The sequence below is a fragment of the Hypanus sabinus genome, chromosome 6 (genome assembly GCF_030144855.1).
Source record: "Hypanus sabinus isolate sHypSab1 chromosome 6, sHypSab1.hap1, whole genome shotgun sequence".
Classification (NCBI taxonomy): Eukaryota; Metazoa; Chordata; class Chondrichthyes; order Myliobatiformes; family Dasyatidae; genus Hypanus; species Hypanus sabinus.
In genome coordinates, this window is record NC_082711.1 from 162,114,680 (window position 1) to 162,142,618 (window position 27,939).

Genomic DNA, 27,939 nt, shown 5'->3' on the forward strand with positions numbered 1-27,939 from the left:
TCTGATGGGATGAACATTGATTTCTCTAACTTCTGGTAATTTCTCCTTCCACCTCCTTCTCACATTTTGTTTCCCCATTCTGGCTCCCCTCTTACCCCTTCTTTTCTCCTCAGCAGTCTATCATGTCCTTCTGATGCCCCTCCTCCTTCCTTTTCTCACATGATCCATTCTTCTCTCCTATCAGATTCCTTCTTCAGTCTCCACCTATCACCTCCCAGCTTTTCAATTCATTCCCCCTTTCCCCCAACCACCTAGAAATTTCCTCACCTGACTACCACTCTCCAGCTTGTAATCCTTCCCCTCCCCCACCACCTTATTCTGGCTTCTTCCCCCTTCCTTTCCAGTTCTGATGAAGGGTCTTGGCCTGGAATGTTGTCCGTTTATTCCCCTCCATAGATGCTATCTGACTTGCTGAGTTCCTCCAGCATTTTGTGTGTGTCACTGTGAATGGGTGATTTTTTAAATCAGTTTGCATGTTTGAAAACCTTGTTCAGGCATGCATAACATGATTCACCAATGAGCATTGCTGCTGTGTGCTCGAAGTTAGGACCGTGAGAAGCCTCAGCTTATGACCTGTTTCTTTCCCCCTATGAATGTCACATGCTCTTAGAGACAGGGTTGGGTTACAGTTTTGTCACCTTAAAAATAAATAACCTTGTATGTGTCAGAAGTGGGACGAGCTAAAACAGAAGTGATTGACATTTGATTCTAAATAACGCTCGGGCAGATCAATAATGATATCAATGCCTGGTGTCCTGATGTTGGAGACTGAGTATGTCAGACAGTTTCGTTTTGCTGTCAACACACTTACCTGATTCTGATAGCGTGGACAATTTTGTTTCTTGTGGAAGCCTCCTCCATGTCAGCACTTGTCAAAAGAATGTCCTGCTGAGTAATAGGACAAGTGACACTAGAAATAGCTTCCATAACCAGGATGGCTCCAGTCATAAAATGTGCTGGAAAATACTCACCCTGCTAACTCGGAGAGATGCTAGAACCTTATTGAGGCTGTTGACTGGAGGGCAAGCTTTGAATGCCTTTGGAGCTGACCCAGAATCTTAGAATAACCCATCATGATGCAACTTGTCTGAAGCATACAGTCAGCCTTGGCTTGTGGGCCTCAGTATGTTTCATCAGCGACCAGAGAGATGCTTTGTACCAAGATACGGCTGCATTGCATGAACAAGTGAAAATCTAATGTTGCTGTTTCTGACGCATTTTTGTAAAGGATGGAGGATCTGTGACAAAGGGGTAAAAGCACTCTTAAATCATGTTTTCTCAATGTACAAGCTTGGATAGATGGCTTTCTTCCATTCTGCATTCTTAGAACCTGTTTGCTAAATACAATCACGAGGAAATCTGCAGATGCTGGAAATTCAAGCAACACGCACAAAACACTGGTGGAACACAGCAGGTCAGGCAGCATCTACAGGAAGAAGTACAGTCGACGTTTTGGGCCGAGACCCTTCATCAGGACTCAATAAATGCAACAATGGCATTTTTGCAAAAGAATCTATTTTTTTTCCCAAAGCCATTAGTGATCACACATTGTTTTCCAACCAAGGGGGAAAACATGAGTCACCACATTTATTATAAACAATGAGGCACAACTTGTATTTCAGTCACGGCATCTATTTCATTTCTCCCTATCGCAACCCACTTTTCCTTCTCTTTGATTCTCGTCCACCTCCCCAGCCCCTGCTCCTGCTCTTATACTTTCACATTCTCTCTTTCCTGTACTCATTCTCTGTCTCCCCTTCATACATTCTCCCTCTCTTTCACTGCTCAAATCGGGTCAAGTTCATTGACATGTGCACAAGTATGGCCAGGCACAGATAAAATAAAAATCTTGCTAGTTAGCATTGCAGGCACGTAGATTCAGAGAATGCACAAAACATAAAACATACATAAATTACCCAAGACAGTGAAGAGAATAAAGACAGTCAAAACAATATATTAGTGCAAAATAAAAATAGAGACAAATCCAGTGGTAATCCGTGGTCTTCTGTTGCTAAAGTAGGTCTAGGATTATGCAAGTTACTTTCATCACTCTCTCTCATAATCCCACCTTCCTTCCTACAGCTGGAGCAACATTGCAGACTGAGGCTGTGGTAGATAAACCGGGGAAATTAATGCCATCTGTCCATTGGGTCACTTTGTTACCTTCATGATTTGACTATTTAACCCACATTATTAGTAACCTGAAGAGAAAATGATACAGTGGTGGATCTGGGAATGCTTTGCCATAATCAATCTATTAGTTGTTTCTTTCAATTGGTACATCTGCTTCTCTAACTGGACCACTCTTCTCTATTGGACTGGTCAGACCACTCCTAAAAGCCTCTGCTATCTGCCATTGAACAGCCTGCACCAGGAAACCCGTGCCCTCTGCCCAAGCTGCTGCTGTCTGTTTTCATTTTGTACAACCATTAGTGTTTGTTCTCTGCAATTTGTTAAACAGCCATTATCAAGTCTGCTACATGACCCAAACATTATTATTGCTCTCATAGAGCAAGCATGATGTAAGTGCGTTATTTTGGCAAGGCTGGAGGGCTGGCTATTGTGTTCACAATTAACACTCGCACATCTCTTCAGTGGATTTACTGCTACTCATTCCAGTTCCTCATGCTGTACCGATTCTATGAGAGAGGCCACCCATCCCAAAACGACCATGGGATTCTTCCCCCTTGCCTGGCTTCACCCATCACCCACTTGTACTCCTTCCCCTTGCCTCATATCCTGGCTTCTTCCACCTTCCTTTCCAGTCCTGATGAAGGGTCTTCTCCCGAAATGCCGAAACTCTTCATTCCTTTCCATGGATGCTGCGTGACCTGTTGAGTTTCTCCAGCATTTTGTGTGTGTGTTAGTCTGGTGGTTGTTTTAAAAGAAATCGATTTAGTTTAATGTAGTCATAGTGTTATGCAGCAGGAAAAAGGGCTTTTCAGCCTAATTTATCCATGTCGACCAAGGAGCTAACCTTAGGTAGTGAACTTGCCTGCATTTGGCCACATCCCTGTCAATCAGGGGTTCACGACCTATTTATACCTCCACCATTAACTGAGGGGTCCGTGGATCTCAGGTTGGGAACCCCTGCTCTAAGCCTTTCTATCCATGTACCTGTCAGAGATCTTTTAAGTGTTTCTGTCACTTCCTCTGGCAGCTCGTTCCATATACCATCACCTTCTGTATGGAAAGAGCTGCCCTTCAGGTCCCTTTTAAATCTTTCCCCTCTCACTTTATACCAATGCCCTCCAGTACTGGGCACTCTTTCCCTGGGAAAATGGTTGTCCGCTCTCACCTTATCCGTGCCCCTCATGATTTTATTAACTCTAAAATGACACCTCTTAGTCACATACACTTCAGGGAAAACAGTTGGCTCTCTCCTGATAACTCAAGCCCTCCACTCCTGGCGACATCCCGGTGATGCTTACTCATATCCTTCCTGTAGTATGGTGACCAGATTTGTACACAATATTCCAGATGTGGTCTTGCCAACATCTTGTCCAGCTGTAAAATGACATCCCAACTTTTGTCGTGAATGCCCTGACCGATGATTTCATTCTTTATCCTTTGGGGCAGGACTGGTCATAAATTATTTCCTCTTAAATGCCTCTCCGTTCATCTTTGCATTTCTAAGACAGATGAGAGAGTAACAAGGGTAGCTTGTGTGAGCTCTATCTCTCCTCCCCAGTTCCACACCATAATTATGCATACAGGTTTCCACCGCTATCCGAAAGTAGAGCATTCCTCTGAAACCTTTCGTAAGCCGAAATGGCATGAAGTGAAGAAACAATTACCATTAATTTATATGGGAAAAAGTTTTGAGCGTTCCCAGACCCAAAAAAACCCTACCAAATCAAACCAAATAACACATAAAACCTGAAGTAACACTAACATTTAGTAAAAGCAGAAATGATGCCAACTACAAGAGACCACTTTGCTACTAGCAGAACCAATAATAACATCGGCAGCTTTCAAGATTCTTTCCCCCTGCGTATAAATAGTACGAATGGTGGACGCAGGCAAGTTCATCGCACGCACAATGTCTTTATTTCGTTCACCACGATCGAAGTGCTTAATTACGTCCAGTTTTACGCTAAGTGTAACACCCTTACGAGCTCCCTTAGGCTTTTCTGATACCTTAGGACACAGCTTGCTGACGGATGCACAAAATAAATCGAGATAAAGCACCGATGCTCACAGACACAGTTCAAAGTTATGGTGGCTTGATGCCGATGCTGAGTGTAGTTCCCGGGGAAGGCGCTTGGTGGCGCCACTCTCGCAGCTCGGTGCGCGCGCTGCCACCGTACAGTAACGGCTCGCTGCAAAACAAACGCTGAATGTTATTCTTGCTTTTCGCCTTTTTTCATAAAAGCGAAAATCCTCTTTGGATTTCTTTTGGTTAGCGAAAACAGGTACTAATGTAGGTCTTTCGTGAAAGCGAAGTGATGTAAAGCGAACTTTCGAAAAGCGGAGGATACCTGTGCTGTCAAGAAGCTGCTTCACTGCACTGTAAATGATTTTGCTCATACGCGGCTTTCTAATTAACATTAGCACAAAAAGATCATTTGCTGCAACACACACGCACTAAGTGCTGGAGGAACTCAGCAGGCCAGGCAGCATCTATGGAAAAGAGTAACCAGTTGACGTTTCGGGCCGCGATCCTTCATCAGCCTTAATCAGCGACTGTTTACTCTTTTCCATAGTTGTTTCCTGGCCTTCTGAGTTCCTCCAGCACTTTGTGTGTGTGTGTGTGTGTGTGTGTGTGTTGCTTTGGATTTCCAGCATCTGCAGATTTTCTCTTGATTGTGAAAATAATTTGCTGTTTATAATTTGAACTGAGGGAGCGGTAATTTAAACTTAGCTTACTGATTACCAGTTTTTCCTCAGGGTTAAGGATTAACTTTATTCACTATATAAGTTCATAATGTTTAGGAATTTGCAGTGATGTGCTGGTTCAGGACACAACATACAACAAAAACACCAATATTCAACGATTATAAAGAACAAATACAGTAATAAAAATGAAGAATTATATGTAAATAAAAATCATGAATGTAAAGATCTCCGTAAAGTTAGAACCAAACAACTTCCTTTGTGGCTGCTCTGTACTGTTGATGTTGGTGGGGCCAAATGATTACGATTTCTAATTCCTTTCATGCCTCTTTGCCATGTATTTTGAATTGAGTTCTATTGTATGCATTTCCTTTTTCTCAGAAAAGTACGGATATATAAAAAAACTAGCAAAATACTTGGATGAGATCTGTGATTCAGGACTTCCCACTGGTTGTGCTTGAGTGAGTAAGCTACATATTGCCCTCTGATGTTAACTTGGAAACTGAGAAGCCTCAGATTTCATCTTCATAATTGTTGATCCTGTCAGCTAATCATTGACACCTCAGTTCAATGATCTTTCACTTGTAACAGCAAGAAGTTGGCCCCAGTCTTCAACCAATAAAATTCTCTGTAATAGTATTTCCTTCCAAAGTAGCAAAAGGCTAGATACAGTGGATTTCAGTTGATTGGGCCATTGGTTAATTGGGGCAGCCACTTATTTGGGATAACTCTTAACAAAAATTAACCAAGAAAATAGCTGGGAATCCCTTCGTTCATTTGGGACACCGTATCATTTAATTAGGAGGGGAGAGTGCTGCCAAACATGTTTTAAATACCGTCAGTTGTGTGCGATTGTGTTCAAAAAGCAGTGATCTTTCTCATTGAGAGTTGGCAAGAAATATGCAGTAAGGCATTTCGGAACTGTTTTGCTCATCGCATTTTCAAGCGTTCAGGCTTGAGATGTGGGAGTGAAAATGAAACCATTTCGCTACTTCAGGAAGTTAGGAACTATGAAGAATTTAAAGGTGTTCATAATCAGCTTGAACGTTAAAATGAAAATGAAGATTTTACAAATGCAATCATTGAAAGCATTGTGTGAAGGCAGCCCGTTATCTGCACTAGGTGTATGTGCTGACTTTGTTCATTTACAGTCAATCAAAAGAACACGGCAGCGTACACTGGCTGAATTCCTCCAATGATACATACAGTCGGCCCTCCTTATCCGCAGATTCCACATGTTCCAATTCAACCAACCGTGAATCGCAAAAACCTGGAAGTGCTCTTCCAGCACTTGTTGTTTGAGCACATACAGACTTTTTTTCCTTGTCATTATTCCCTAAACAATGCAGTATAACAACCATTTTACATTGCATTTACATTGTATTAGGTATTATCAGTAATCCAGAGATGATTTAAAGTATACGGGAGGATATGCGTGGGTTATTGTGCATTGGGATCGAAAAAAATCAAAGTTCTCTTACTAAGTAAGTTGGAACAGGTACATCCGGTATTATTTAGCATCGGTTAGTCAAGTGTGTTTTTTTTTAAATTATTTATTTAATCAAATGTTTGTCTTAGTGTATAGTATATATTTTACCTTTCTATGCATATAAAACACTTAAGAACGTATGTTCCAGCTTCAGGCTCAGGAACAGAAGTTCCCAGGATTCATAATTAAACCACTGCGTTGCTTAGTAATAATTGTAGCTTTCATCGGGGCAGAGCCTTTCTCACTTTATCCTTTAAAATTATTCCGATCATTGAGCAAAGTAGCCTAACGCTTTTCCAATGACCGATGGCGTTTCACCTCTTTCCGATCGCTTTATTATTTCCACTTTATTTTCAATCGTGATCGTGATTATTTTCATGAACAGAAACAATGTGCATTCAGAGCTCTGGCACCGGGTCCTAATGTCCACCGCACTTAGACAGGTCCTAAGGTCCACCGGATTGAGACAGATTGAATAAGGGACTTATGGTATTTTTTTATCTGCGAGGGGTCCCGAAACCAATCCCCTGCGGATAAGGAGGGCCGACTGTATTAGAAACTAATATACAGTTTTATAGTACTGTAGAAGTATTGGTAGCATTCTAATTTGTTCTGTATTTCATTTAAATTCATAATTTGTTAGTCAGTTAACAACAGTTTTTTTTAAACTTTTAAACTATTTTCATGGAACTTTGACAAATTGGGGTGCCGCTTAATTGGGCCAAAATGTACTGGTCCCAGTGTGTCCCATTTAACCGGTATTGATTGTATTTGGTAAGTTCCATCATTGTGTCAGAGATGAAAGTTCATTTAATAAACTTCTTTTTGATGTTTTGGTTTAGAATTACAAAGGAGGAAGTAAGAGAAAAGCATTTATAGACTTGTTGCTAATTGCACAAACAATACTGAAGGAAACCATTGTAAATCACGTATTAAAAATGTATGCTACTGAGGATTTGAAAAAAAGTGAGAGAAACATTTTCTCTTTGATCCTGTGTTACTATTGTTGCCTTCCTGGGTGTAATGTATATGACTTACCGGGTGTGTAACTGCTTAAGAATTGTTCCATGTGACTAACTGCTTACTAAATAGATATTGTTACATTCTCAGTATTAAACAAGCTGGCACCAGAACAGAAAATATTTTCTGCCGCTCTCTATGCTCTTTTGTTTAATTAAACATTTCTGCAGTTTAACTTACAGACAGTCTTCCACTATTTTGGGGAGAGATACCTACATACCAGGGATTTTGTCAGGTCAGGATTCTGTCAGAAATGGTGTGAATGAATTCTGAGGCAAAAATATTGCTAACCTAAAATAAAAATTAAATAAAATCTGGAAATACTCAAGAAAAGTTCATCAGAAATGAAAGGATGGATAGGGGGCAACACAATGCATAGCAGTTAGCGTAATGCTGTTACAGTGTCAGCAAATCAGGTTCCGTTCTTTCGCTGTCTGTAAGGAGTTTGCACATTCTCCCCGTGACCGTGTGGGTTTCCTCTGGGTCTCTGGCTTCTTCCCACATTCCAATGATATATGGGTTGGTAGGCTAATTGGTCACATGGGTGCAATTGGGCAACACGGGCTTACCTGCCGAATATTTCCAACATTCTGTTTTTATTATGATGAACCCTGTCTTATTGGCCATTTTCATTGGTTAGTGAGATGGTGCCTGCAAATACTGTGAAAAGCAATGTTTTCTTCGTGCAGAGATGAGGGTTCTGTCGTGTCCTGTGGTGGGCTGCAGACGGGAATTGTGAGGCAGGAACTGTGTGGTTTCTACTGTCATTGTGCTTTTGATGACCCTGTTACTCAGACATGGCCCATGAAGAGAACAGGACTGATCTTCAGGGAAGAAAAACAGCGGGAATTGGGGACTGGTATTGAGTTTTCTTTGTCACAAATCCCAAAATGGAAATATGCGAGGTCATCACAATATCTCCAAATGTGGACAGAGGAGCTGCATTCTAGAGGTGAGAGTGATTAGCCTTGATATCAAGACAGCACCTGACTGAAAGAGGCAATAAGGTGCCCTGGCGTGACTACATCAAAGGCCACTGTGACCAAGTTTGCGAAAGATACAAAGATAGGTGGAGGGGCAGATAGTGTTGAGGAATCAAGGTGTCTGCAGAAGGACTTGGACAGATCGAGAGAATGGGCAAAGAAGTGGAAGGTAGAATATAGTAGAGGAAAGTGTGTATCAAATGGGAATAAAGGTGTAGACTATTTTCTAAATGGGGAGAAAGTTCAAAACCCAGAGGTGCAAAGGGTCTTGGGAGTCCTTGTGCAGGATTCCCTTAAGGTTAACTTTCAGGTTAAGGAGGGCAAATGCAATGTTAGCATTCGTTTCAAGAGGAAGTAGAATATAATTTGTATATTTGTATGTCTTTGCACTTGTAATGCTACTGTGACACTGTAATTTCCTTTGGGATCAATAAAGTATCCATCTATCTATAAAAGCAAGGATGTAGCTCTGAGGTTTTATTAGGCATTGGTCAGACTGCACTTGGAATATTGTGAGTAGTTTTGGAACCCTTATCTATCTTTTCTTTCTCAATCGTTTTATTATTATTAATAATATGGACAAAATACAAATGATATATTAATAAAGAAATTACAAACATACAAATTCCATTACAGATGAAAAAAGACATAAACAATGGTTGCAGTATAAATGAGTTTACCAAAACATGAACCATACAGTATATGTATGAACATTGTAAGTCTAGATATTACATAATATATGGTATAAAAAAACAGAAAAAAGAGAAAAAAAGATATAATGCAAATTAACTAATCTACTAATCTAATGACTAATAAAGAAGAAAAGAAGCAAAAAAAAAGGAAAAAAAAGAAACGCTGGAAGAAAAAAAAAGGGCTGTTTATAATATCTCACAAGAATACATAATCATCAATGTCATCACCTCCGGTCCTCCCAACATACATAAGCTAAAAGCTGGAAAGTCAAATGAACTTAGAACACGGTCATATTACATCATATGAAAATATTGAATAAATGGTCTCCATATCTTTTCAAATTTAATAGAAGTATCAAATACACCACTTCTAATTTTTTCTAAATTTAAACATAACATAGTTTGAGAGAACCAATTAAATACAGTGGGAGGATTAATTTCCTTCCAATTCAACAATATAGATCTTCTAGCCATCAGAGTTAGAAATGCAATCATTCAACGGGCAGAAGAAGATAAATGCAGTGAGTCCATCATTGGTAAACCAAGAATTGCGGTAATAGGATGAGGTTGTAAATCAATATTCAAAACCACAGATAATATCAAAAATATCTTTCCAATATTTTTTCAAAAGTGGACATGACCAAAACATATGAGTTAAAGATGCAGTTTCAAATTGACATCTATCACAAATAGGATTTATATAAGAGTAAAAATGAGCTAATTTATCCTTGGACATATGGGCCCTATGTACGACCTTAAATTGTATTAATGAATGTTTGGCACATATCGAAGATGTATTAACTAATTGAAGAATTCTATCCCAATTCTCACTAGGAATAAGATTAAGTTCTCTTTCCCAATCCTTTTTGGTCTTAGGAACCCTTATCTAAGAGAAGATGTGCTTGCATTGGAAAGGATCTGGTGGTTGTTCACAAGAGTGATTCTGGGAATGCAGAGGTTCGGGGTTAGTGCAACGTCCACATGTATTTTCAATTCAATTCTACAACCTAGCAACATGAACTCTGAGGCACAAAGGATTCTGCAGGTGCTGAAGTCTTCAGAAATGCAAACAAAATGTCTGAGGAATTCAGCAGTTCAGGCAGCATTCAGGGAAGGAAATACACAATTGGCATTTTGGGTTGTGACTCTTATCCAGAGCATTGAATCTCCCACTTCCAATGCCCCCCCATCGTGTCTCATTTCCTTCCTCCATTCCTCATAAACTCCTCCCACCGGATCCCCTCTGCCACTACTCCTATTTTCCCTCCCTGCCTCTGTCCCTTTATCCTATGCCTCACCTCCGTCTCCTATCAGATTCTATCACCTTCAGCCCTTTGTCACTTCCACTTACCACCCTGCCCCCCCCCAAGCTTCTGTCACTATTTCCACTCTCCCCTCGTCCATCTGCCTATCACCCTTCCTCTCCCAGATCTACCACCTGCCAGCTCCAGTTCCAACCTTTCCTCCACCTTTTAATGCCAGCTATCGCTCCTGGTCCCCAAGCCTTTCTGTCCCGGTGAAGGGTCTCTACCCAAAACATTGGCAGTCCAGTTCCCTCCACGGGTGCTGTCTGATCCGCTAAATTTCTCCTATGTTTTGTGAGTTACATCAATTCACGAGTTTCTCCAGGCAACGTTCTACACCTGACTATCTTCATAATCATTTAGTAAAACCACTAACTTTGGCTTCCATCACCTTTTTCATGAATGGATTGAATTAATCCTGCATTTTGAAAACTGAACATACCTGGGTAATTTTTCATCTTGATGGAAGTATAGTAACTCTACTTGAACAGCTTGGACAAAGGCACAATTCATTCAGTTCTACTGCTGGTATGTTGGTTGATCTCGCAGTCCTTGTTGTACCCAGCAAAATAGAGTAATAGAGGGATACAATATGGAAACCTGGGAGCTGACGAAGACGAAGACGAAGTAAGCTCCTGTACGTATGATAATGTCAGGCTGTCAAGTAAATTTATGATCAAAGTATGTAAATGTCACTGTTCAACATACATTTATTATCAAGGTACATGTATGTCATGTATACTACTCTGAGATTTATTTGCTTGTGGGCATTCACAGTAAGTACAAAGAAACACAACAGAATCAATGAAGCAGGTACAGGGTTCTGCGTTGGATGATCAGCCATGATCATACTGAATGGCAGTGCAGGTTTGAAGGGCCGAATGGCCTTTTTCTGCACCTATTTTCTATGTTTCTATGAAAAACTGCATGCACTAAACAACCAATGTGCAAAAGATAACAAATAGATCAAATATAAAAAAGAAAACATCAAACAAAATAAGAATATATAAATAAGTGATAAATAATGAGAATAAGAGTTGTAGAATCTTTGAATGTGTTTCCATAGGTTGTGGAGTCAATTCAGTGTTAGGGTGAGTGAATTTATCTGCTCTGGTTCAGAAGCTTGATGGTTGAGGGGTAATAACTGTTCCGGAACCTGGTAGTGTGGGGCCTAAGGTCCCTGCACCTCCTTCCCGACGGCAGCAGTGGGAAGAGGGCACAGCCTGGGTGGTGGGTGTCCTTGATGATGGATGAAGGTTTCCTGCAACAGCCCTTCATTAAGCATCAATTTCTTGCAGGCATTTACCAGAAAATAAAGAAATTCAAGAGAATTTATGAAAAACTATACATAATTAAAGACTGACAAATAACCAATGTGCAGATAAATGACTAAGTAATGCTGAGAACATGAGCTGCAGAGTCCCTGAAAGTGAGTCTGTAGGTTGTGCAATCAGTTCAGACTTGAGGTGAGTGAGATTATCCACAAATGAGGCTTTTACTCAATTAATATGTGGGACTGTTACTCCAACTTAGGTGTTTGTGAACAAGTCTTAGCAAAGAGTCAAAAGATTGTGCTGATCAACTACCCCCAATTTGTTGCTGCATGAAGTTGTTTCCCTAATGTCAAAAACAGTCAGTTAATGTAATTGTAATGATTTTGTGTCATTGTTTAATGCACACAAATTGGTATGGCATAAAGTATGTCATTTAAAAGGTTCTGAACTGTTAAACTGTGAATTTCTTCTGTCTCACCAAGAGAACATTGGCAGTATTGGAGGATATTAGGGCTGGAGAACTTTTGCTTTGCAGTGTAGATATTTTAATATAAAGTTGGGGCCAATCTGATACTATCACCAGTGGATAAAGTCTCCCTGGGTAAAAACTGTCTCACTCTGCTTTACCTGGTGTTCAGTTTGGACTTTCCATCTGATTTACAATTCAGGAAAAGTAATTTTGGCTTCACAATGACAGTAAAATTATCAAATATGAATGCCCCTTAAATTTATGTCAGTGTTATCCACTTTTTGAGCTGCAGAAAAACTGACCTGAATGACCGAGACAGTTTGGTTTGGTTTTCTCGAAACTTGAAGTGAGGTTTCACAACCTAGTGCAGATCTGTGGGCTAGGCTGGGTCTGAGAGTGGTGGCATTTTAGAAGTCTGTAACTCACAATTGGAATGATTTGATTATGATACAGAATCTGTTTTTGCCTGCCTGAACTCAGCATATCCAGGAGTTTTTACTGTAATTGGAAAGAAGACTTATGAATTATGATTTTAGCCTGGGCACAGATTAATCTGAACTTTCCTCAAGAGGACTGTATATTGTTTGATGCATCATGATTTATAGCCTGAGTTTATGTCTCAACAATCTCTCAGTTTGCAGTGCTAATTGTGTAGTTTGTTTTTCTTTATAAAATAGGCTGCTGTGGTCATATACAAGGGGTGAGTTGCATGTGGTGAATTTGATTCTGTTGAGATAATCGAGGCGCAGTGAGCAATTTGAAACTTGTCTTGCCCAAGACAAAGTGTCATTTTCCCTCCATTTTATACCCTTACTGTCTGCAACAGGAGAACAGATGGTGATTTGTCGCCATTGAGTCAGTGAACTGAATCTGTATTCTACGGTGAAAATAGTAGATGGCAATGAAATGGGTTCATAAATCTTGCCAGGTGAAATTACTTTTTCATCCTTCCTGTGAAATAGGTAGATCAATCATTGATCTTTTTTTTAAAAATTTTGAACTTTTGATAAAGCTTGCTGTTTCTCTGTTCATTTTCAGACTGGACGTGTGGATAAAAATCACCCCCTGGTTTGTGGACACACGGCTCCTGTACTTGATATTGATTGGTGCCCTCACAATGATAACGTGATCGCCAGTGGTTCCGAAGATTGTACTGTCATGGTAAGGATGAGTTTGTTCCCAATCACTAGGTTGGAGATGGATATGTTTAACCATATCACTTCAGTAATGGAAGTTGTCTCAGTTTACATGGAGTCAGAGAGCACTCCGTGAGAAGGTGAATTTTAATGAAGAATGTCTTGCAGCTAGCTCCTTTCATCAGGATTTATGGAATACTATTTCACAGAAAAATCTAATTTCCCTGCTGCCATTTATCATTCCCCACTCCTTTATTTTGTCTGTTTAAATGTTTATTTTACATAAATATTTCTATCCCATCTCCTTTTACAGAAGACCACAGATTCCACTATACTTTTTGAAAGGGATTAATGCTGGAAGAATGAAGCATCTATAGAGGGGCATAAGCTGTTGATGTTTCAGGGTGCGACCCTTCATTGAGACTATAAAGGAAGGGGAAAGAAATCAGAATGAGGTGGTACGTGAGGGGAAGAAGTTCAAGCTAGCATCCCTTCATCTGACATAAGCTTTCTCAAGACCTATGACTTGCATTTTTAATTAAAAGCTCATTGATTTCAAATAAGGTAATATTTAGATTGCACTTGCTTTGAATTGTATTAATGCTGTTACCAAAATAGTATTGTAATAGTATGACACCAGATGATTGAAGATATTTATAATACGAGCGGTGATTGATAAGTTCGTGGTCTAAAGTAGAAGGAGTCAATTTTAGAAAAACTAGCTCATTTATTTTTCAGCATGTCCCCTCCTACATTTACAGACTTAGTCCAGCGACCATGGAGCCTACCTATCTTGGACAACCAGAAGGTGTCCACAGCAGGGGTGATTGATAAGTTTGTAGCGTGAGGTAGAAGGAGATGAATTAAAAACACAAACACGAGGAAATCTGCAGATGCTGGAAATTCAAACAACACACACAAAATGCTGGTGGAACATTCGGGCCGAGACCCTTCATTGGGACTAACTGAAAGAACAGATAGTAAGAGATTTGAATGTAGGAGGGGGAGGGGGAAATCTGAAATGATAGGAGAAGACCGGAGGGGGTGGGGTGAAGCTAAGAGCTGGAAAGGTGATTGGCGAAAGGGATACAGAGCTGGAGAAGGGAAAGGATCATGAGACGGGAGACCTAGGGAGAAAGAAAGGGGGAGTGGTGCACCAGAGGGAGATGGAGAACAGGCAAAGAGTGATGGGCAGACAGAGAGAGAGAAAAAAGGAGGGGGGAAATAAATAGATCAGGGATGGAGTAAGAAGAGGAGGAGGGGCATTAACAGAAGATAGAGAAATCAATGTTCATGCCATCAGGTTGGAGGAATATAAGGTGTTGTTCCTCCAACCTGAGTGTGGCTTCATCTTGACAGTAGAGGAGGCCATGGATAGACATATCAGAATGGGAATGGGACGTGGAATTAAAATGTGTGGCCACTGGGAGATCCTGCTTTCTCTGGCGGACTGAGCATAGGTGTTCAGCGAAATGGTCTCCCAGTCTGCGTCGGGTCTCACTAATATATAAAAGGTCACACCGGGAGCACAGAACACAGTATACCACACCAGCCGACTCACAGGTGAAGTGTCGCCTCACCTGGAAGGACTGTCTGGGGCCCTGAATGGTGGTGAGGGAGGAAGTGTAAGGGCAGGTGTAGCACTTGTTCCGTTTACAAGGATAAGTGCCGGGAGGGAGATCGGTGGGAAGGGATGGACGAATGGGCAAGGGAGTCGCGCAGGGAGCGATCCTTACAGAAAGCAGAAGGGGGCAGAGGGAAAGATGTGCTCGGTAGTGGGATCCCGTTGGAGGTGGTGGAAGTTAGGGAGAATTATATATTGGACCCGGAGGCTGCTGAGGTGGTCGGTGAGGACAACGGGAACCCTATTATACAGCTCTCGTTACATACACATGCAGGTCAACTCTTTGAGTGATTATACAGAAAGTTTGAAGTTAATAACTCATCGGGGGTGGGGTAATTGATAAGTTTGTGGCCTGAGGTCAAAGGAAATGGGTTATTAACTTCAAATTTTCTGCATAATCACTCAAAGAGTTGAACTGCATGTGTACGTAACGAGAGCTGTATAACTCATCTCCTTCTATCTTAGGCCACGAACTTATCACCCATCTGTGGACACTTTCTGGAGGTCCAAGATCCATATGCTTCATGACCGCTGGACTAAGTGTGTAAATGTAGGAGGGGACTATGTTGAAAAATAAATGTGCTAGGTTTTCTAAAATCGACTCCTTCTACCTTAGGCCATGAACTTATCAATCACCCCTTGTATTATTAATATGTAATATAATTGTCTGTTCAGTGATCTTCCGAATGGCATAGTAAAGGGTTAGGCAATGAGATGCCTGAATGTCCGAGTGAAGCAGTAGTCTGGAGTAATGAAGAATAATTCTCCATGCAGGTGTATCACATCATTGGTCATTCATGATAAGAATGTTAAAAAGTGAAGTAAATGCTAGCAGTGCTGGAAATGTTCAGCTGGTTGAGCATCAGAAAAGTGACAGGACTTAATATTTCAGTTTGATGAAGCAGGGACTAGATAACAAAAGGTCATTGACTTGAAGTATTAACCCTGGTTCTCCCACAACAGATGCTGCAGAGTACCACCAATACCTTCTGCTTTTATTTCAGATTTCCAGCATCTGTTGTGTGCTACTTTAGAATTAATGGGAAGGAAATTATACAGAGGCTACAGTGACTCCGTGTGGCGAGGGGAAAATTCTAGCCTGGTTAAATCTTGCTTATAGGGAAGAAACCATGCCCCTCGTTCACAGCTGCAGGCACCAAATGGATTCTCATATATAATATATACTTCAGAGTTCTGCAGCATTAAGAAATTTAGTGAATTATTAATACAAGTTCTATATTTTTTTAATTGAATTTTCAAATACGTTACAGGAAAGAAAAGAAATTATCAACCCTTCCCCCCTCCCCTTAACCACTCCTCCCTAACATATCCCTATAGAAAAAAAAGAGAAGAAAAAAGAAAGAAAGAAAGAAAGAAAGAAAGAAAGAAAGAATGCCTGGATATCGGAAGATCCCCACATGCTCCATGGAGTTCATAATAGCTTTAATATGTATATTTATTTCTTTCCCCAGATAACCAATAATTTTATCTTCAGAGCACCTACATATTTAATCCTATCTTTTGTAAATAAGGGCGCCAAATTTTCAGAAATATTTCATATTTATCTCTTAAATTTTAAGTAATTTTTTCATGTGGAATGCAGTTAAAAATTTCATTCTTCCAACGATCTATACTTAAGTATGAATCCGATTTCCAAGTAACTGCAATAGCCTTTTTGGCTACTGCCAATGCAATTTTTATGAATTCTTACTGATATTTATTCAATTTGGATTTCAATTTGATCCCTTCAATATCGCCTAGTAAAAATAATGTTGGATTATGTGGAAGTTGTATTCCAATAATTTGTTCCAGTAAAACTCTTAAATTTGTCCAAAAAGGTTGAATTTTAAAACAAGACCAAGTAGAGTGTAAAAAAGTACCAATTTCTTGATTACATCAAAAATATTGATCAATGTTATTGCCGAAACCTAATGAAATAGAAACTTTAATACATAAAGAAAAAATTAAAAAAATATTTCTGGTATGTATAATTTGATTCAAAAACAGGCAATTAAACAAGGAATTCATAAGTCAAGACAAAAATGGGAAACTGATTTGAATATTAAAATTGATGAAACAAGTTGGTCAAGATTATGTCTTGACAGTATGACAAGTACAATAAATGTTCGACTAAGATTAGTACAATATAACTTTTTACATCAATTATATATTACACCACAATTTCTATATTAATACAACTAATAGAACAAAGAAAAATGAGGAAACTGAAGATCTCATTTTAGATGTTTATAAGTATATTGATTACAATTATTGAATTATTAATTAAAAGGGTCATTTCCAAACGTTTGAGAACAAGGATGACAAAAATTAGTTACGATAGAGTCAAGGTCAAAGTAAATTTATTATCAAAGAATGTATATGTCATCATATACTACCTAGAGATTTACTTTCTTACAGATATTTACGAATAAGTAAAGCAATACAGTAGAATAAATGGAAAAAAAACTATACATAAACAAAGACTGACGAACAACCAATGTGCAAAAATAACTATATTTGGATACATGCAGCTATGCTTTTAGCATTGGCCCACTGGCAATATACTCCATTGAGTCTCCTGTGTTGTAATTTCTGCAAGAAGTGACTGGGATGACTTGCAGTGAAATCCTGGCTAAAGCAGTAAACGAGGAGCTGTGATGTATACTGAGCACGCTCCCACACATAGTGTACTTGGATAGATGAGAGGCTCATTGGGTTACGGACATTACTAAACGGTCTTGCTGAATAAACAATAAGACTGGTCTCCTCAGTGCTTGAGTCCTATTTAAAGACTTCCACTATGAAGGCTAATATGAACAACACCGCTTCAAAGTAGATACTGAGCCTGAAGGGAGACAAAATGTCATTTCACATCATGTAACATAGCCCTCCTAGTGTATTCTGCTGGTTTTTCACTCCACATGGATAAGAAATCCAGAAATGGTCTGAAATGTCAAAGAGGACATCAAGGCCCGAGCCTAAACTGAGATTTAGGAAGCTTCGGATCTTCCATCAGCTAGGACCCTAACTCCAGGTTCAGATTTTGACTTTCTGAATTAAGCCATGAGAGGAAAAGAAAAACACCCATGGCTATTCATCCGCGAAAAGTTGTCTCTCAGGGTAAGTTTGAAGCAGGGGCAGCATACTTGGAGATGTAGTTCCAAATATAGCAAGGCAACAGCATGAGTGAGAGCACAGGCTCAAAGCTTTGTTTATTGCCTCTCAATAAAAGATGAAGTAAATCACTGAAGGGGAAGTGTATGGAAAATGTTTTTATTCTAAACACCTTCCAATTTGCATGGGAAATTCATTGATCTCTGGCACAGAATTAAGAGCACTCTAACCAGTTGCCATGTTACAAGACTTTCCTTGTAAACTGATGCTAACAAACACCACTCAATTTGTCTCCAGTCAATTTGCAAACTGAAATAGTTCACAATTTCCACTCCTTATACATTGGCGTCACTTGAAGGCTTAATAAAGATGATCAAACTCCAAGACATCTATATTGAAATGTACAATGTATCATCTAAAGGACCATGAATGATGAATAAAATAAATATATTTTGAATAATAAATATACGCATACTAATTAATAGGTGGTCACCATCACTAATCATTATATGTCGTGCTGCATGACATGGGCAAACATAGTCTCATAACCATGATTGTTCTCGGCAAATTTTTCTACAGAAGTGATTTGCCATTGCTGCCTTCTGGTCAGTATCTTTACATGACAAGTGACCCCAGCCATTATTAGTACTCTTCAAAGATTGTCTGCCTGGAATCAGTGATCGCATACCCAGGACTTGTGATATGCACTAGCTGCTCGTATGACCATCCACCATCTTCTCTCATGGCTTCACATGATCCTGATTGGGGGGCTAAGCAGGTGCTACATCTTACTCAAGGGTGACCTGCAGGCTAGCGGAGGGAAGGAGTGTCTTACACCACCTTTGGTAGAGACGAATCTTCACATATAAACATATGCTAACTATTATCTTAGTACTGGATAGATTATGGACAATAAGTATTCCAGATGGAAGCACCTCATAACAAACATACTTTAAAATTTGTCAGTGATAATGTTTTAATATTGTTTTTGTTACTTTTGGTCAACTGGAGTTCAGTTAAGGTCCACACAATGTTGAAAAGATCATTGGTACCTATGAATCAAATATTATTCTATGTCATCTGTTGTACTGTGCAGAGGAGTATAGGGAAGATGAAAGTAATTCATCTCTTCAACCTCGTTCTGCTATTCTACCGTAAGATCATGAATGATCAATCACCTCCATTTCAACTCTGCAAATGAACCCCCTTTCCCTTCATTCAAGTACCAGCCAAAACTCTTCCTCTGAATTTTATACTTATTAAATAACTGAATATCCACAACGTTCCTGAGTGGGGAAATTCCAAGGATTTACGAAGCTCTAATTGACAAAGTTACATCAGAGGTTAGATATTCAATCCTGGATTGCAAACCTGCAACCAGGAAAAATCTCCTCCCTCTCAGGATCTCTTTGTCATCTTTATATTTTATGTTTCCTTTTCTTAAATGCTATAGGGTACCAGTTTACCGTACACCACCTCCCCTCAAAGATCTTCCAGCACTCCCTAGGGCTCAGTATTTTATTGCAATTCCTTGAAGTTGTACTCTTGCCTGCTGTGGTGGCGAGCACTCGGTAAACACACTCCTTACATCCGTGCATATTTCTCTCTCTCTCTCTCTCTCTCTCTCTCTCTCCCCCCCTCACTCCCTCCCTCACTCTCTCCCTCTCACTAACCCTCTCACTCTCCCTCCCTCTCCCTCTCACACTCCCTCTCACACTCCCTCTCTCCCTCCCTCTCTCCCTTCCTCTCTCACTCTCCCCCTCACTTACTCTCTCACTCTCACTTACAAACATTGCCTTGTCATAGAGAGAGAAAAAGAAATAAAACACTAATATAACTGTACAACTCAGTTGACCTGTTAAAATACCACCTTTCCTTCTCAGGTTGACAAATAAATAAATCTTCTTGGATTTGATTCAGAGATCTTGTATTGTAAATTCCAGTTTAAAAATGTTATACTTGCCAAGAACCAGATTCCAATAATCCTCTCTGGTGTCAATAGAGCTCTACAGATAGTCTTTAATGTAATAGTAAGTCTGAAATAATCTTTGGAGAAAGGTAATACTTTGGTATATTTCATGTTGATGCTGACATTGGCAATGGTCATTACTTACAAAATTTTGTTGTTTTCTTAATTTATGAATTTAACAAGATTGAAAATTCTTGCTTCCACCAATGGCTGCTAATGAATCCAATTTTTATATATCCTGGTTATTGTTAATTTCTGGGAATGTGGTGTGCATGGATTTTCTGTTTAGTACTTGCTAACTTTCACATCCTTTGCACCCTTTCATCCCTGGTGCAAGGTTAAAAACTGTGTGAATATAAGGGTAAACTGCTGTACGTTACATTATACTTGAGATATCAGATGAGAAATCTCATTTGCTTCTCATGTGATTAGGACTTTCAAAGAGTGGTATCTGGTCCATTACTAGTCTGCAGACATCACAGCAGCCATCTGTCACCATCTTGGAGATCTTTCTTGCTGTGACAGAAGAAAATTTAGAGAAGTATCCTGGACCAGATATCTTTGGAACTTGGTAACTTTTTCAGGATCTGGAGTAAATCTAGTATTCCTAGGAATGCTCATTTCTTGATTATTGTGTGTTATTTTTGAATGTTGATCTCCAGAATTCTCAAAATAAGAAAAGGATATATTTTATTAATGAAGCTGAAGACTATGCACGTGTTTCCATGCCCAGGTGTAAGCTCTTGCTTGTCTTCTGGTTTGTAAACACTTTGTGTCCCATGCTGTGCAGCCGAGTTCATGGGTAGCTGTGCATATTCACAGTTCATACGTGAAATGGGCACATGAATGATTTTAGCTGGATCTCGTAAAGTGGGCAGGAACAAGGCAGAATCACCCATTTTCAATCACTCATTGCAATGGAAGAATTTTGGAACTACATCGCTGAAGAAAATTGTTTTATTTGTTATTCAAAATGCTATTAACAAGGTTAAATATTTTCATCAATTGAAGGAAATGGGAAGCTGGAATTTCATGCTGGTCAACCCTTTGTAAATATTACCACTGAGCTCTTCACTTAAACACAATTGGTTATATGTAGCCAGCTTACATGAGTTTTGGAAACTGTCGATTTGAGATATTGTTGGAATCCATTCAACCATCTTTGCAGTTAAGCATGCAAGATTTTATCTTTGCCTGAATTGTTCTACCACTTGCTTGAACTCTCTGGATTAATAAGTTTCTTTTTGGGGGTCTAAGTACTACAATTGGGACACTTTGACCTTGCCAGAGCGAATTTTCTTTGCACTTAATGTTGCACCCCAGTTATTTTTGGAGTGGTTCACTGATTCCCAAAGAAAGCTGATAGAAGTCTTTTGCTGTTGGAAGTTAACTCGTGCATATTAACAGTGATTGCTTTCAGTCCTCCCCAATGTTCCTTCTAATTCTTTTCTACAGCTGCGCGGACCAACTATTGCTCTGACAAGGAAATTTTTACACATCCTGAAAACCACACAGTACTTCAAATGCTTAAAATGTTAAGAAAGTTCTAGCTGCGCGTCAACAAAGGCTGTGTGCGTGGGAGCATTTCGGTTACTGTGCGGCCGTGCACCCATGCAGCTTTGGGGGAATAGTGATCCGTACGTTTCCTAAAGCCTCATGCAACCAAATAGTCTGTCCCGGACGTGTGATAGGTAGGCAACGCTTGGCAAAGTTTAACCAAGAAAGTATTACTTGTTTGAAGGAAGAAATGGATTAATTGATTCAAGAAACCACATCAAAAGATTTTGAAATGAATATGCTGCTCCTACCACTGCTTTTATTTCTGAGTTTGGTGGTGATATTGACCAATTACATCCTGCGATACTGGCTCAGTTCATGCCTCAGTAACATCATCTGAGTACCTAGCGATTTTATTCAGCATCTCAACAACCGCAATAGAAACTCAGAAGCTGATGGAAGTATTTAGCAAGTCAGGCTAGTTTCAGGTTGACCAAGTTTCGATAGAAGTGAAACTTCAGCAGTATTTTTGCTGTTCCACAATTATGTTCCCATCTCTTCAATAAGCAGCTTACATATTAATTTTCTGATTTTTCTCTCTCTGCAAAGGGTCTCGAGAAAAATTCCATAATTAAGTATTTCATGTTATTTTGTTTTTTAAAAAGTCACAATTTGAACAACTGATGTGCTGAATTTTCAATGCTTGGTTGAATTTTGTGCCAAGGGAGTGGACTGGCTCTCAGATTTTAAATAACTTGTTATTGTTGATATTATGGAAAAGAAAAAAAATGCTAAAATACTGGAAATATGATCTAAAAAGTGAACATTCTAGAACACTCAGAAGATCGGGCAGCATCTGTGGAAAAGAGGAACAGTGTTAACAGCTCAATGACCTTTCATCAAAGAGATATTCAATTGATTATTGTAGAGTTATGTGATATGGCTTCCGTCGGTTGTGGCCGACCATGGGTACAGCGCCTCTGGTAGTCACTGGAGTGGCCTCTCCAAGGTGCAAGCCAGTGCAGAGTTGACATGGAGATCCATCTGTTGCCCATGCAGTGGGACCCCCCCCCTCCATGCTGATGACGGGTCCAAAGGAACGACGGAAGTCGATATAGTTTGGCGCCAGCAGCATCGCGGGAGTTGCTGTGCCGGTGCTGGGTACAGCACTCAGGATCTTTCCTCGGGGTTTACTCCCAAATCCTTTCCCGTGAGCAGGTGTAGCTGCAAAGCAGTGGAGGTTTGAAATCAGAATTTTCCCTCTAGATGAGCTACCGTCCGCGGTTAACGAGTCCCATCTGCCCGGAGCAACTGGTTTTAAGGTGCCAGTGGTCCACCTTTGCCCCTTCTCCTGTCAGTGAGAACAGCTCCGCCGGTCATAAGAACTGTGCCACACGTGAAGGCCAGGAGTCAGACTTGGTTGTCGGAGGCTATTTGAGACGTACGCAATGAACAGCATGGAAATAGGCTGTCTCAGCCACTGAGACCATGAAATCAGCCATTCACTTATACTAGTACATTTAATTTGATCTGTTAATTTTTCACCCATTCTCTCTGAACATTTCCAGCAGATTCTGTTCTCAGGTCATTAATGCAGACAGATGCAGGGTCAAGTTAACCATGTGAGATTTCAGTGTGGGCTTACAAGGAAACTGCACAGTAACCAGAGGGGTTGCAAAGGATGCCAGGCAATTTTAACACCTCCATTTAGATTATTTAATTCTTTCTGAGCCTGTAGAAGGTGTGAATTTGGAGCAAGAGCTGAAGATGGAGACCTCAGGGAACGATCTTCAGCAGTCAACATGGTAACATAACAGCAGGAGCGGACTAATTGGGCCATTCATTTGGATTATGGATGGTGCAATTTTGGCCTCAGCATAACTTCTGGGCTCTCTCCCCAACCTTATTGACTACTTTGTGGTTGAAATGTTATACTTCCTAAGCATATTCACTCTGAGGTAGAAAATTAGAGTTGTGCCCCTCAGTTCAAAGTTCAAAGTACGTAAACGTCCCCATATGCTGTACTACGCTGAGATTTATTTTCTTGCAGACATTCAGAATGAACTATAAGAATCAATGAAAACCCTGACATGACAGAAACAGATAAACAACCAACGTGCAAAAGACAACTCATTGTGCAAATACAAAAAGAAAAATAATTATAATAAATAAGCAATAAATATCAGGAAAACACTGTGTGGGGTGCTTCAAAGTGAGTGGATAGGCTGTGGAATCACCTTGTGGTTGTGGTTCAACAACCAGATGGCTGAGGGATAATAACCTTTCTTGAATCTAGGGGTGTGGGACTTGAGGCTCGATGGCAGTAGTGAGAAGAGAGCCTGTCCTGGGTGATAAGGGTCCTTGATGATGGATGCGACAGCACTCCATGTAGCTCAGTGGTGGGGAGGGCTTTACCTGTGATGGACCGGGCTGTATCCACTACGTTTTTGTAGTTTTTTTCTGATCAGGGACATTGGTGTTCGCATACCCTGCCTTGTGTAGCTGGATCCTGGACTTCCTTTCAGATTGCCAGCAGGTGGTAAGAGTGGGTTCCCTCACCTCTGCCCCTCTGATTCTCAACACAGGTACCCCTGTCTGTGTAGCCATCACTATATCACCACCCACAGCTCCAATCTGCCAATAAAATTTGCTGACAACATTACACTGATTGCCCTAATCTCAAATAATAATGAGGCAGCATACAGAGATGAAGGCATCTCTCTGACACAATGGTGTCAAGAAAACAACCTCTCCCTCAATGTTGCAAAAACAAAGCAGCTGGTTGTGGATTACAGGAGGAATGGAGACAGGCTAACCCCTATAGACGTCAGTGGATCTGGGATTGAAAGGGTGAACAGTTTTAAGTTCCTCCGCATACACATCATCGAGGATCTCACGTGGTCTGTACACACCAGCTGTGTGGTGAAAAAGGCACAACAGTGCCTCTTCTGCCTCAGACGGTTGAAGAAGTTTGGTATTGGCTCCCAAATCCTAAGAAATTTCTATAGGGGCACAATTGAGAATATCCTGACTGGCTGCATCACTGCCTGGTACAGGAACTGTACTTCCCTCAATCGCAGGACTCTGCAGAGAGTGGTGCGGACAGCCCAGCGCGTCTGTAGATGTGAACTTCCCAGTATTCAGGACATTTACAAAGATGTGTGTAAAAAGGGCCTGAAGGATCATTGAGGACACATATTACCCCAACCACAAACTGGTCCAGCTGCTACCATCTGAGAAACGCTACCGTAGCAACAGCTTCTTCCACCAGACCATCCGACTGCTCAACTTATGCTGACACAATTGTATTTCTATGTTATATTGACTATCCCGTTGTACATTCTATTTATTATAAATTTCTGTAAATTGCACATTGCACATTTAGAGAGAGACTTAAGATTTTTATTCCTCATGTATATGAAGGATGTAAGTAATAAAGTCAATTCAATTCAATGTAACCAGCCTGTATACTCTCCACTGCACATTTACAGTGTAGAAGCATGTTGAAATTTTAGATGGCATGTTGAATCTTTGCAAACTTCTAAGAAATTAGAATTCTAAGAAATGCTTTCTTTGTAATGGCAGTCACATGCCGGACCCAGGACACATTCTACTAAAATGGTAACACTGAGGAATTTAAAGTTGCTGACTCTCTCCACCTCTGATCTCCTGATGAGGAGTGGTTGATGGAACCCCAAGTTTCCTTCTCCTGTAGTCAATAATCATCTCTTTGGTTTTGCTGACGTTGAGTGAGAGGATGTTGCAGTAGTGCCATTCAGGGAGAAGAATGTCCTCTTCATCTCTGTTGTAAGTAGGTGGCCTTTATTCTGAAGCTATGCCCTATGGTTCCAGATATCTCCACTAGAAGAGCCATCATTTCAGCATTACCCTTGTCAGTTCCCCTCAAAATTTCATTGGATCATTTTATATTGCTCTGTACTCAAATCGATATCACCCTACACAATTGGTTTGCACTATCCTCCAAAGCAAATATATCTTTTTCCCTTTGACTGTCCATTCCCCTTTTCAGATGTTGCCTGACCTAGCTGAGTTCCTCCAGGAGTTTTTGCTTAGCTGCAGCGTGATGATACTGTGCCTTGTAAAGATGCGTCAAAACCTCCCTACTTTGATACACTAGGTGACTGCTTATTCAGAATCAGGTTTATTATCACCGGCATGTGTCGTGAAATTTGCTAACTCAGCAGCAGCAGTTCACTGCAATACATGACAATATAGAAAGAAAAATACTGTATAAACAAGGAAATCAATTACAGTAAATATATATGTGGGTGTATATTGAACAGTTAAATTAAAAATAGTGCAAAACAGAAATAATATATATAAAAAAAATGTGAAGTATTGTCCAAGGGTTCAATGTCCATTTAGGAATCGCATGGCAGAGGAGAAGAATCTGTTCCTGAAACCTTCAGGCTTCTGTACCTTTGACCTGTTAGTAACAATGAGAAGAGGGCATGTTCTGGGTGATAGGGGACCTTAGTAATAGATGCAGCCTTTCTGAGGCACCGCTCCTTGAAGATGTCTTTCTTGGACAGTAGCCCCCATCATACCAGACAGCGATGCAGCCAGTCAGAATTGAAGGAAGGAAAGGACAGATGTGAACTGAGAAACATAACAGTGACACTTGGAAACCTTTGCGGCCACTCTGAAAGGATTCCTCACAAAAATATCTTTATTTTCGACACTTTGCTGTAGCTCACCCACGCTGTTCCCCTTTGAGTTTTTGCTGTAGATGCTGATCCAAAGTGATCCAGTTATTCCAGCTACAGGTTTGACCTTTGATGGACCGTAACCCTGTTGACACCCTCGTTCCTAACTGGTGTTTTTATGATCCAAAGGTTCTTTAGAAGTCAAGAATGAGGCATAGAACGTGTTTCTTACAGCCATTTTATTAAGTGTTACAATAACAAAGAATGAGTAAACAAAGGAGGAGAAGCCAAGTGAAACATGGATGTCTTCTACAAAAAAAAACTAGCTCAGACTATAAAAAACAGCATCTCTTGTGAATAATTAGCTTATAAAATAGCTAGGCTTGACACATGCTACAGAAAGACTAAGAAACTTCTAGAAAACTACATAAGCAACTGCACTGGAAAACCCACTGAACAATTACAACTATGTAGGTAATTATGTGAATATAAAAGCAATTTAAGCTACAAGGAAAACAACACTTCTGCACTAATCCAATGCTTGAGAATAAGGATTTAAAAGAATTTGTAGGCCAATGGAAAGAAAGCAGGATGGCTCCAACTCATTTGCCCTTGCAGAGAGGCAAATAGTATCTTGCTATGCCGTAATGTTTCTTTCTGGGACTATTGGGTTTCCCAGTGAGAAGGCATGATATCTAGTGTCGACCTCTCACTGTGACCTTTTCCCAACAGGGATCAGGAAGGGATACATAGAGGCCACTTTATTAGGTGCCCATGTTCATTAATGCAAATATCTAATCAATCTACCATGTGGCAGCAACTCCATGCATAAAAGCATGCAGCTGTGGTCAGGAGGTTCAGTTGTTCAGAGCAAGCATCAGAATGGGGAAGAATGTGTTCTATCTAAGTGACTTACACTGTGGAATGATTGTTGGCGCCAGATGGGGTGGTTTGAGTATCTTAGGAACTGCTGATCTCCTGAGATTTCTATACACAATTGTCTCTAGAACTTACAGAGGATGATGTGTAAAAAACAACATTTAGTGAGAGGCAGATCTTTGGTGAAAATGCCTTGTTAATAAGAGAGGTCAGGGGAGGTTGGCAAGATTGGTTCAAGCTGATAGGAAGGGTAACACAGATAATGACTTGTTACAACAGTGGTGTGCAGAAGAGCATCTCTGTGTGTACAACATGGTTGAACATTGAAATGAGTGAGCTACAGCAGCAGAACATTATTAGCCTCAAGAGGTACCTAATTAAAAAAGGAATTGAGTGTAGATGTGTACTGGCCCTCTCTGAAGTTATGTCACTAGTCAGGTGCTGAACGAGCAAAGTCCCAAGCATGGGGCTGACTGATTTCCTGCAAACTGACACCTCATCAGGAAGTGCCTCCTCACCTCCAGTAAAGTCAGGTACTTTTTATAACTTGTCACCTTCAAAGATACCTAATCTGAAACAAATAACACTTTGTGTTAAATATAAAACATTGCCAAAATGTCCGTAGGACACAATTTCCAGATAGTGTCCTGAAGTTAGCCATAATAAAGCACTTCCTATTTTGTCGCTCCCAATTCACTTGGGATTCGCTTCATTGTTTTCCAGAACTTCGGAAAATTGAGTTTACTCTTTGCTATGGCAACAGTTCTATTCTCCTAAAAAAAACACAATTACTGGAATGTTTTATGTTCCTAATAAAGAAATTCATGGCAATAAAACTATAAACAGTGCCTTCTAATCCAGAGAACTTAAATGAGAGTGTATTATTTGGCTGGTTGAGTTGAGCATTCAGAATCAGAATCAAGTTTAATATTACCAGCATATATCCTGAAATTTGTTAACCATCCAGCAGCGGTACAATGCAATAC

At 40.1% G+C, this 27,939-nt stretch overlaps 1 protein-coding gene across 2 annotated transcripts in view; it reads left to right on the forward strand.

Annotated features, from left to right (window-relative positions):
• Positions 1 to 27,939, forward strand: part of LOC132396024 (coronin-6-like) — a 266,758-nt gene that overhangs the window by 166,363 nt on the left and 72,456 nt on the right. For both annotated transcript variants that reach the window (XM_059973324.1, XM_059973325.1), the window contains one exon: positions 13,106 to 13,228. In XM_059973324.1, the coding sequence (XP_059829307.1) occupies positions 13,106 to 13,228 (123 nt within the window). The remainder of the gene's footprint in view (positions 1 to 13,105; positions 13,229 to 27,939) is intronic.